We start from the raw sequence: 12188 nt of genomic DNA, 5'->3' as shown, positions 1-12188 counted from the left end.
TACTGAATAAAACCTCTCAGATTTATCGAAGATCGTGATTAACTTGATTGAGGATCTCTGGAAAGAATGGGAATATATAACAAACCACCATTATTTTTCATTAAGAGTAACAAAAAGATCAAGTGATTTTTCTCTAATAATATCTTCCAGGCAAAACAGGATGCCCAAATTTCTTTGAATAAAAAGAACCAGGCTCGGGAGGCACTTCCCTCAGGTGAATGGGGAAAGGCAATTAACACATTCACATGCTTCTTGCCAAATTCACTGTGTGAAGATAATTGGGTCTCAGCTATTTTGACAAGGAGAGTAGCCCCCTACACATTTCCTGGAAAAAGATTGGACCCGTAAATGAAACATTGTTACAAAAAGAATAAAACACCAAGAAATAAAGGACATGTCCTGAGAGTAACTATAATTCTTATTTTGCTTTACTGAATTTTATGTCAGATATTTAAATTTAAATATATAAAAAATGTTAGATTTCCTAGGAGAATCTTGAGTGCATCATTAAGAGTCACAATTAAATGGCAAAAGCTGGAAGGTGATATGCAAGCAGTTGTTTTAAAGTTGTGGGTTTGTAGACAGTTTTTACCTCCAAATTTTCTTCAATAGTGTCACAACTTTGAAGACAAAAAATTACAGATGATAAAAAGAACTTAACTCTTATAGCACACATAACGCTCACAGAAAATATGGAATTTTGTAAATGGCTAGGAAATCAGTACATTTGTCTTTGTTTAGGATACTTTTGGGAATTCTAGGACAAAGTAGCACTTATTTCCCCATCATTAAATATAAAGTTATTTGACTGAAACAATTTCCTGAGCTGCTGAGATCTTCTGAATAACTAGAAATTTCCCCTCACCTTACACATGCCATAGTCAGTGAGTTTAATGTGTCCTTCAGAGTCCAGCAACACGTTGTCCAATTTCAAATCTCTATAAATTATCCCCCGTTCATGAAGATAATTTAATGCTAGACTGATTTCTGCGGAGTAAAATCTAAAATAAAATGAAAAATTACTCACTTGATTCAAATTTTTAAATTGTGTTAAGTGCCTACAGAAAGGTTTAAATAAATCCTACTCCCATCTGCAAACCAGAACATCAAAATCATGTCAAAAGATTTTTTTCTCTCAATGTTTTTAGGAACAATACCAAAACACAAATTGAAGTGCCACTTTAAGATAGCTGAGCCCTAAACACAATTATAAAGTTCCAGTCTAAATTAAACCCATACTTTTCATAAGGTTTAATTTGAAAGTCTCAGGCAGGGATTCTTAATCTGGGCCCTTGGATGGACTTCAGAAAGTCCACACTCCTACAACTGGACGCAAAGTTGTACGTACACAGACACCTTCTACAGAGTTTCCATAGCTTTCATCACTTCTCTAAGGGATCAGTGACCTCCCAAAATGCTAAGAACCACTGATTGGTCTAAAATAGAATACTGAAAGTTGACCACTCAAACCATAAAATCCATAGCAAAATTCTAGAAAAGGAATTAAAAGAAATTATTTTTCAACAGAAAGAACTCTTCAAAACTGCCACCAACTCATTGGTGGTAAGCAGAATTTTTGACCTGAATAATGAAAATGAAACACCCTAGCTGGTTTTTGGCTGCTTTGGTGAATGTTATCATGATCATGTTTGGAGGTACATAATACACACCTTCCAGCTACTTAATTCTAAGAATAGGAAACTTGAGCTCTTATCCTATGCTCTGGTCCCTAGAAAAGCAAAGATGATATAAAACCAGAACAGGCACTTTAATACAATAAAAACAAGACTATTTTCCTCAAGTCCAGCTGAACAAACAAGGAACAAATACCGGCTATATTCACAATTCAAAATATCATCTGTGGCTTTGCCATGAAGGGTGACCATTTGCTAAAGCCTAAATAAACAATGAACAGTAAATTAAACAACAACAACAACAGCAGTTTGGCTCCGAGACAGATTAATATACTTTATACCTTCTTATAAAATTGAAAGCTATTATCTCTTTTTGACAAGAAATATCAATGAATAGCAAGATTTCCACTAAAAAAGTTATTTTTTAAAATGAATCTCTAACCTTTGTTACATACATATACAAACTCACATGCTTCATTTTGGCATTACTCTTGTGAAGTGCAAAAGGGTAGAATTACTGCTAATTATGAGTAAAAAACAAAACAAAACATGGCACTCATGGATTAAACTTCTTATCCAAGGCCATGATCCTTCCCCACCTAAGTCCTCCAACAATTTACAATCCTGTATAAGAATATCAAATTAAGGGCACTAAACACATAAATGATATTTAATACTCTTTTCTCTTATTAATCAACATGTATGGGATCAGAGGGGGGAAAGCCAAAGGCAGAACAATTCAGAAATTATAATTATGGAAGAACAGTCAATTACATAATAGGTTAAGAGGAATTGTTTTATTACTCTCAAGTATATATGAACAATAATCTTCTAATGAAAAACTGCCAGTGATCACTGCAAACTTGATAAGATTAATAAGTGTTTATAAATTCATTATTTTAGTGGCTGATACTGAATAGATAAATTATTTGAAAATAATTGAGTTTCGTAGACTAAAGCCTTCTGCTTTAACACTGTACTTCTCAATTGCTTATAATTATATTATTATATATGTAATATATATCACATTGTAATATAACTTTTAGCTTAGCCTTTACATGACTTATAAAGAATTAGCTCGTATCAAAATAAATGATTTATCTACTGTTTTCAACCAGTGGCATATAAAAAGTCCCATAGCTCCTCCCGCCAAACTTCAACACAAGCAAACAATAAACAAAAAACTTACCTGGCATGTTCTTCAGGAAGTTTTCTTTGTCGCTGCATATGAAACATTAGATCTCCTCCATTAACATACTCTATGACAAAGAACAATCTAAAAAACAGGAGAGAGCACATGAAACCAAGATCCAAAATAAGGTGGTGTAACTTTGCATTTTAAAACTATAGAGAGCAGTCACAGCATAGAGCATTCTACATGATTCACCCTTAACAAAAATTCCAGGAATTTGGTGGAAACAAAGGGTGATTGGAGTGGAAAGCTGTTTAATCACAGAAGGTACAAGAAAGTAAATCAGAAAGATAATTTGTAACCGCTACTTCTATTCTAAAGTATTGTGTTGGCCAAAAAGTTCGTTTGGGTTTTTCCATAAGATCCTAATGAAAAACCCGAATGAACTTTGTGGCCAAGCCAATAGTACCATTTGCAATCCAGAGCTCTCACTCCCACCCCAATTTTAGAATGTGCAATGTGTAAGTCATTTTCAACTGTCACTTAAGGCAAAAGAAGTTAGATAGAATCTATCCCCCTAATTAAACTCTAGGAACATTTAAGTCCTAAAACTAGAATCTTGGTGATATTTAAAAGGTTGGATTTCTACTGTCATCATTATGACCTGGCTATTTTTTTTTTTCCCTAAAGAAGGTAATTTCTTAATGCAGATCCAATGTCAAATTGATATCACTGGTTGGAGTATGAGTAGCAGGAAATTACAAGCATAGTACTGTTGTGTCTGTCTCCATGTGACCTCCACTTTAGGAATTACTGTAGAAAGGGTTCTTATTGTGTAATATACCAAAATGTGTAAAACCCAGGTATTATTCCATTATCTTTCAATCTTACCTGCTTTCTGTCTGGAAGCAAGAATGCAGCCCAACAAGAAAAGGGTGATTAGATGCCTGCTCAAAAACATGCTTCTCTGTCTGTACCCAGTCAATATCCTATTTTAAAATACAAAAGAAATCTATGTCAAACTGAAATGATATCATCAAAACTATGATAAATTTGTTCTTAGTAATTCTATTACTATAAATGCAATTATTAACTAACTAGGCTAAATATCAAAAGCATTGATAATCATGAAACAGTAATTTATATACAAAGAGAAAATACTACCAGTAAATCTTTCGATATTATGCAACAGTCTAGAAAATTTTACAAAGCTCAAGTACTTGCCCTTGATAATAATATGGTTTGATTTTTATTTTTAAAAAATCTAATAATCATCAGATAACTTTATTTATGTATTTATCTGGCTGTGTTGGGTCTTCATTGCTGCACGCAGGCCTTCTCGAGTTGTGGTGAGCAGGGGCTACTCTTCGTTGTGGTGCACGGGCTTCTCATTGTCGTGGCTTCTCTTGTTGCAGAGCACGGGCTCTAGGCGTGCAGGCTTCAGGAGTTGTGGCACATGGGCTCAGTAGCTGTGGCTCAGTAACAGTCCATTGTATATATGTACCACATCTTCCTTATCCATTCATCTGTTGATGGACATTTAGGTTGTTTCCATGTCTTGGCTATTGTGAATAGTGCTGCTATGAACATAGGGGTGCATGTGTCTTTATGAATTACAGTTTTGTCTGGATATATGGCCAGGAGTGGGATTGCTGGATCATATGGTAATTCTATTTTAGTTTTTTAAGGAACCGCCATACTGTTCTCCATAGTGGCTGTATCAATTTACATTCCCACCAACAGGGCAAGAGGATTCCCTTTTCTCCACATCCTCTCCAGCATTTGTTGTTTGTAGATTTTCTGATGATGCCCATTCTAACTGGTGTGAGGTGATACCTTATTGTAGTTTTGATCTGCATTTCTCTAATAATTAGTGATGTTGAGCAGCTTTTCATGCGCCTCTTGGCCATCCGTATGTCTTCTTTGGAGAAATGTCTATTTAGGTTTTCTGCCCATTTTTGGATTGAGTTGCTTGTTTTTTTAATATTGAGCTGCATGAGCTGTATATAATTTTGGAGATTAATCCATTGTCCATTGATTCATTTGCAAATATTTTCTCCCATTCTGAGGGTTGTCTTTTTGTCTTGTTTATAGTTTCCTTTGCTGTGCAAAAGCTTTTAAGTTTCATTAGGTCCTATTTGTTTATTTTTGTTTTTATTTCCATTACTCTAGGAGGTGGGTCAAAAAAGATCTTGCTGTGATTTATGTCAAAGAGTATTCTTCCTATGTTTTCCTCTCTGAAACAACCATTACTAACACTTAACTTCTACAAACTTACAATTAGTTGTATTGAAAATAAATGTGATAAATACTCAAAACTAATTATTGTATTACATGTAACCATTATCTATGCTCGAGGTTATTTACAACTGTTACATCTGTACGTAGTTGTGGCTCGCAGGCTCTAGAGTGCAGGCTCAGTAGTTGTGGTGCATGGGCTTAGTTGCTCCGTGGGATATGGGATCTTCGCAGACCAGGGATCAAACCCATGTCCCCTGCACTGGCAGGCGGATTCTTAACCACTGCGCCACCAGGGAAGTCCCCATCAGATAACTTTAAATATACCTTAAATAATCTGTATTTAGAAAAGTAGGCTGAAATAATAAGGCATAAACATTGAGGTTTTTTTCTGAAATAGTACACTTAAGCCAACTTAACAGTTTAGAGGTAATAAAACATCATTGTGCTTACCTCATCATCATTGACAAGCTCTTTTTTCACAACTTTCATTGCATAAATACGATCTGTTTTTTTTAATCGCACCAAGAGTACTTTGGCATAACTTCCTCTTCCTATTACCCGGAGCAAATCAAAATCCTGAAGACCTAAACTGGATGAAGCTTTGCCACTTTCCCTGGTGTTCATTGCCTGTTGAGAACATTTATAGCAAACAGTTATACCTGAAGTACTTTGCATAACACAATATACTTCTAACACCTAGTTATACCTATAAGATTTTAAAATATTTTCTGATTTAAGTTCTTAATTAGTTTCTTACATCATTCCAAATGATATAATCTAACCACTCAAGAGGTAGGATGAATTCATGAGATGAGGTCAGAGGGGTGGTGTTAGGAAAGGAGAAGGAGTTGAAATCTGAGAAACACTGAAGGATGTCTTAGAATCTGATAACTTTTGGGTATGGAGGCAGTGGAGACACATGAATAAAAAAATGACACTAACTTTGGTGACTGGGAGACTGGAGGTGCCACTGATAGAAAAATAAAGTGTGAGCACACAGTAAGATTGACAGAGTTTTTGAGATAATGAGCTCGATTTTTCATACTGAAGTTAGAAGTTATAATGGGACATCAAGATGAAAAAGTCTGCCAGAAGCTTAATGTATGAAATCTGAGTTAAGCTACAGGCAGAAAACAAGCATGAGGCAGTCCAGCTAATGTAAAACATTCTTTTCTACACAATACCAAGAGTCCTGTGGAATGACAAAGTCAGCCCTGTAATTCATTCACAAGTAGAAACTTAGGTTTCTGGAAATTTATAAAGAAGACTAAAGATAATCTTTTATTAGATGCCTGCAAAATTCCCAGCATACAACCAACAGATATACCCACGAGAATTAAGTATGAATTTTCTGAAGTGAAGAGTATCAGCAAAAGCAAGGAGCAAATTTTCAGAAAGATAAACTAGTAAACACAAAACAGGAAAAAAAAAAAACATATTATGAAAATTGAAGGAGGATGATTATCCAAAAGAAAATTTAGAAATAATAATCTGACTTGGTAACAAGAATAAATAAAAAGGAGTGAAAGAAACCAGATTAGGGCAGATTAAGAAAGCAGAAAATGGTAAAAAGATAAAGCAATGTATAGACTTTAAATATGGTTAACTGGAAGCTATAAAAGAGAATCAAATGGAATGAAAGCACAGTTCCTTCACATAAACAATAATAAGGCTGAATGAAATGACAGAAGCCAGAAAACAGTGGAATGTCACCTTTTAAATGGCTTACCCCCTCCCCCCCTTGCTTATCTACAATCCTACAGCCTGTAAAAATAGCCTTCAAAATGAAAATGAAATAAATACATTTTCAGACAAACAAAAACTAAGGAAATCCGTCACTATTTGGTTCTCACTCAAGGAAATATTGAGTTCTTCAAGAAGAAGAAAGATGATCTCATATGGAAGGCAGACACACAGGAACAAAAGCAGAACAAAAAGAATAAAATGTGGATAAACCTAAATAAGGATTGACTGTTTAAAAACACTAACACACACATACAGAATTTTAAAATATGACAAAAATAGCAGTAAAGACAGGAAGGGAGCATGAGTGAATTTAAAGTGTTCTAAGGTCCTTGCATATCCTGGAAAATGGTAAAAAGTATTATTAATAATTTGTATTGAATTTAAATAAGTTAAGGGTATAAGATGCAATCTCTAGAACAACCAGTAATAAAAAAGCAAAAGAATGTGAAACAAGCTAAAAGAGGTGAGAAAAAATAAATAAATAATTAACCCAAAAGAAGGCTAGAAAAGTAACATAAATAGATGATACAGAAAACATAGTAAATTGGTAGATTTAAATACAAATAAGTTGTTAGTTTAAATATACTTACATTAAATGTAACAATACATAAATATAAAACACACTAAACACTACAGCTAAGGACTATCAAACCAGAGGGGGAAGTCCAATTCTATGATGTTAATAAGACATATATGTGTACAGAAAGGTTCAAAGTAAAAGGGTAAGAAACTATATACCATGTAATCACTAACCAAAAGACAGCTGTAGCTAAAGTAACATGAGACAAAGTAGCTGTAGCCAACTGTGGCAGGCTGACTTCTACGAGGACCCCAGTGATCCCCACCTCCTAGTATTCATGCCCTTGCGTAATCCCCTTGAGTATAGGCTGGACCTAATGACTTGCTTCTGATGAAAAAAATATGGCAAAAATGAAGGGATGGCACTTCTGAGACTAGGTTACAAAAGACTGTGAGGTCTGTTTTGATGGCATTCAATCTCTGGATCTTATTGCTTGCTTGCTCTGAAGAAGCAAACTACCTTGCTGTGAGCTGCCCTATGGAGAGGCCACATGGCAAGGAACTGAATCCTGCCAACGAGGTGAGTAAGTATGGAAGCAGTTTCTTCCTCAGTTGAGCCTTGAGACGACAGCAGTCTTTGCCAGTACACTGATTGCAGCCTCTAAGGGACTCTGAGACAAGAACCTGGATTCCTGACCCACAGAAATTATGACATAATAAATTTTGTTGTTTTAAGCCACTATATTTTAAGGTAACTTGTTACACAGCAATTACTTAACATAAGGACTTCAGGCAAGGAAGCATTACTACAAATACCGAGGGGTATTTCTTTATGAAAAAGCATTAATCCAATGTAAGATATTATGATTCTAAATCTACATGTACTCAATAACATAGCCTCAAAATATGTAAAGCAAAAACTAACAAAACTAAAAGGGACAGGTAAATTCTAAATGAAACCTGTTTGTAGGGAAAGAACATGCAGTCAGTGAGGTAACAGAAGACTGAAAAACACTGTTACTACTCTTGACTTAATTGATCTGTATAGAATACTGCACCCAACAACTACAGAATATATTATATTCAAAAATACATATGGAACATTCACCAATGCCTGTGTGCTTGGTCTTCAAGCAAGTTTCAAAAAAGTTCAAAAGACTGAAATCACACAGAATAGAATACATTCTCTGACCTACAGCAGAATTAAGCTATTCAATACAATAAAAAAAAATTCCCACATATTTGAAAATTAATTAGTATATCAATACTTTTAAAAAATACATGGATCAAAGAAGCAATCATAATACAGATTAAGATATATTTAAAAGTGAATGACACAGATGGCCAGTAGGCAAATGAAAAGATGCTCAACATCACTAATTATTAGAGAGATGCAAATCAAAACCACAGTGAAATACCACCTCACACCAGTCAGAATGGCCATCATTAAAAAGTCTACAAATAACAAATGCTGGAGAGGGTGTGCAGAAAAGGGAACTGTCCCTACACTGTTGGTGGGAATGTAAGTTGGTACAGCCACTAGGAAAACTGTATGGAAGTTCCTCAGAAAACTAAAAATAGAATTACCACATAATCCAGCAATCTCACTCCTAGGAATATACCAAAACTGTAATTCAAAAAGACAAAACTGGACAAAACTATAATCCAAAAAGATACATGCACCACTATGTTCATAGCAGCACTGTTCACAATAGCCAAAACATGGAAACAACCTAAATGTCCATCAACAGGTGAATGAATAAAGAAGATGTGGTACATATATACCATGGAATACTACCCAGCCATAAAAAAAAGAGAATGAAATAATGCCATTTGCAGCAACATGGATGCAACTAGAGATTATCATACTAAGTACGTCAGAAAGAGAAAGACAAATTCCATATGATATCACTTATATGTGGAATCTAAAATATGACATAAATGAACCTATCTACAAAACAGAAACAGACTCATAGACATAGACAACAGATTTGTGGTTGCCAGGGGTGGGAGGGGGGGTGAGGGAGGGATGGACTGGGAATTTGGGATTAGCAGATGCAAACTATTACATTTAGAATGGATAAACAACAAGGTCCTAATGTATAGCACAGGGAACTATATTCAGTATCCTGTGATAAACCATAATGGAAAAGAATATTAAAAAAGAATGTATTAAAAAAAGTGAATGACAAAAAAGCATAAGGAAATAATGAGAAGAGAAGTCAATGCAATAGAATAGGATATAAGCATTCAACAAAGAGCCAAAAGTTAGTTCTTTGAAAAGACTAATAAATTGACATCCGCTTGGCAAAACTGATGAAGAAAAAGGGAACGCCCAGTAACTTTTTATCAGGAGTAAAAAAGGATATCATTTCATATTCTCAGCAATTAACAACTTTGTGTCAATAAATTTGAAAATTTAGGTTAGACAAAGTCCAAGGAATAACACAAGAAGAAACAGAGAAGCTAAATTGCCCTAGATCTATTCAGAAATAGAACCTAGAATTAAATCCTTCCCACAAAACAAACAAACCAAAAAAACAAACCAAAAAAACCCTCTAGGCCCAGAGTGCTTTTCTGGTGAATTCTTCCAAAAATGTAAGAAAGAAATAATGTCAATCTTATAAGAATTCTCCTTGAGAATAGGAAAAACTCCAAAATCATTTTATGAGCCCAGTATTATTTTGATACCAAAACTTCACAATCCCATACAAAAAGGGAAAATTACAGGTCAATGATTCTTGTTAATAATTTTTTCAAAAACCTAAAATAAATATTGGCGAATCAGATCTACCAATATACAAAGAGAATTATACATCATGACACAGGGAGTTTATTCCAGAAATGAAAAACAGGCTTAACATTTGAAATTTATTGAAATTGGGCTTCCCTGGTGGCGCAGTGGTTAAGAATCCACCTGCCAACGCAGGAGATTCGAGCCCTGGTCGGGGAAGATCCCACATGCCGCGGAGCAACTAAGCCCGTGTACCACAACTACTGAAGCCTGCGCACCTAGAGCCCATGCTCCACAATAAGATTAGCCACTGCAACGAGAAGCCCGTGCACAGCAACAAAGAGGAGCCCCCACCTGCCGCAACCAGAGAAAGCCCGTGCGCAGCAACAAAGACTCAACACAGCCAAAATAAATAAATATATAAATTTATTAAAAAAAACAAAAAAAGAAATTTACTGAAATTTACATGTGATCAGCTCCACAAATGCCATAAAATGTTGTTGATAAAATTCAACATCTTTTCAAGATGAAAACAAAAATCTTAGCAAACTAGGAATAGAGACAAACTCCCTCATCCTGATAAGGGTATTTACAGAATAAAAACCTATAGCAAACATCAAACTTAATGATAAGATATTGGAAGATTTCCCTCTGAGATGCGGAACAAGACAATAATATCTGATTGTCACTTCTTTTCAACATCACTTTGGCCATTTATAGAGGTCCTTGCTAACTCAATAAGGTAAGAAAACTGAAAAAAATCTATAAGATTGGAAAAGGAAGAAATGAAACTTATTCATGATAAGATGATCATATATGTAGAAAATCTAAGAGTATCTTTAGATAGCTATTAGAATTAATAAGTGAATTTAGCAAGGTCTCAGGATACAAGGCAATTTAGGAAAATAACCTTATTTCCATATAACAATATTAAATAGACAATTAAATTTTAAAAGAATACCATTTACCTCCAATACCTCTACTGCAAGAACTTTGAAAACTATAAAACACAGACAGAAATGAAAGAAGACCTAAGTCAATGGAAGAACATGTCATGTTCATGGATCAAGGACTTAATATTGTAGATATCACTTTTCCTGAAATTGATCAACAGGTTTGGTTTATTTCCTTGATTCTATGGAAACTAGTGAGCTAATTCTAAAATTTACATGGAAATTCAAAAAGCTAGTAAGAATAGCCAAGATAATTCCCAGAACAAAGTAGAACTTTACTAGATATAAAAGACTTATTATAAACCTATAATAATAATGACAGCATGGTATCAGCATAAGAATAAATAAATGATGGAAAATAAAAAAGAATCCAGAAATAGACCATGTAATGGGCATATAATTGATGAAAAGATACCTCTGCAGAACACTGGAGGAAAGTATAGTCTTTTCAATGTCTTCAATAATCTTGGAAAAGACAGAGATTTCTTAAACAGGCCCCAAAATCTCTACCCAAAAAAGAACAGACAGATGTAGACAGCCCTCAGAATGGGAGAAAATATTTGCAAACGAAGCAACTGACAGAGGATTAATCTCCAAAATATACAAGCAGCTCATGTAGCTCAATATCAAAAAAACAAACAACCCAATCCAAAAATGGGCAGAAGACCTAAATAGACATTTCTCCAAAGAAGATATACAGATTGCCAACAAACACATGAAAGGATGTTCAACATCACTAATCATTAGAGAAATGCAAATCAAAACTACAATGAGGTATCACCTCACACCAGTCAGAATGGCCACCATCAAAATATCTGCAAACAATAAATGTTGGAGAGGATGTGGAGAAAAGGGAACCCTCTTGCACTGCTGGTGGGAATGTAAACTGATACAGCCACTATGGAGAACCGTATGGAGGTTCCTTAAAAAACTAAAAATAGAACTACCATATGACCCAGCAATCCCACTACTGGGCATATACCCAGAGAAAACCATAATTCAAAAAGAGTCATGTTCCACAATGTTCACTGCAGCACTCTTTACAATAGCCAGGACATGGAAGCAACCTAAGTGTCCATCAACAGATGAATGGATAAAGAAGATGTGGCACATATATACAATGGAATATTATTCAGGCATAAAAAGAAATGAAATTGAGTTATTTGTAGTGAGGTAGATGGACCTAGAGTCTATCATACAGAGTAAAGTAAGTCAGAAAAAGAAAAACA

The 12188-nt window shown here is 34.7% G+C and overlaps 1 protein-coding gene across 5 annotated transcripts in view; it reads right to left on the bottom strand.

The window, feature by feature from the left end:
- Positions 1-12188, bottom strand: part of PRKCI (protein kinase C iota) — a 94457-nt gene that overhangs the window by 17131 nt on the left and 65138 nt on the right. For all 5 annotated transcript variants that reach the window (XM_028491122.2, XM_028491114.2, XM_055083738.1 and 2 more), the window contains 4 exons: positions 5458-5634; positions 3658-3755; positions 2824-2910; positions 866-1001 (listed from right to left, as the gene is read on the bottom strand). In XM_028491122.2, the coding sequence (XP_028346923.1) occupies positions 866-1001; positions 2824-2910; positions 3658-3755; positions 5458-5634 (498 nt within the window). The remainder of the gene's footprint in view (positions 1-865; positions 1002-2823; positions 2911-3657; positions 3756-5457; positions 5635-12188) is intronic.

Source organism: Physeter macrocephalus, chromosome 1 (genome assembly GCF_002837175.3).
Source record: "Physeter macrocephalus isolate SW-GA chromosome 1, ASM283717v5, whole genome shotgun sequence".
In the NCBI taxonomy this organism is placed as follows: domain Eukaryota; kingdom Metazoa; phylum Chordata; class Mammalia; order Artiodactyla; family Physeteridae; genus Physeter; species Physeter macrocephalus.
Note: the sequence above shows the minus strand (reverse complement) of the source record. Positions and strands in the feature narration are given on the sequence as shown.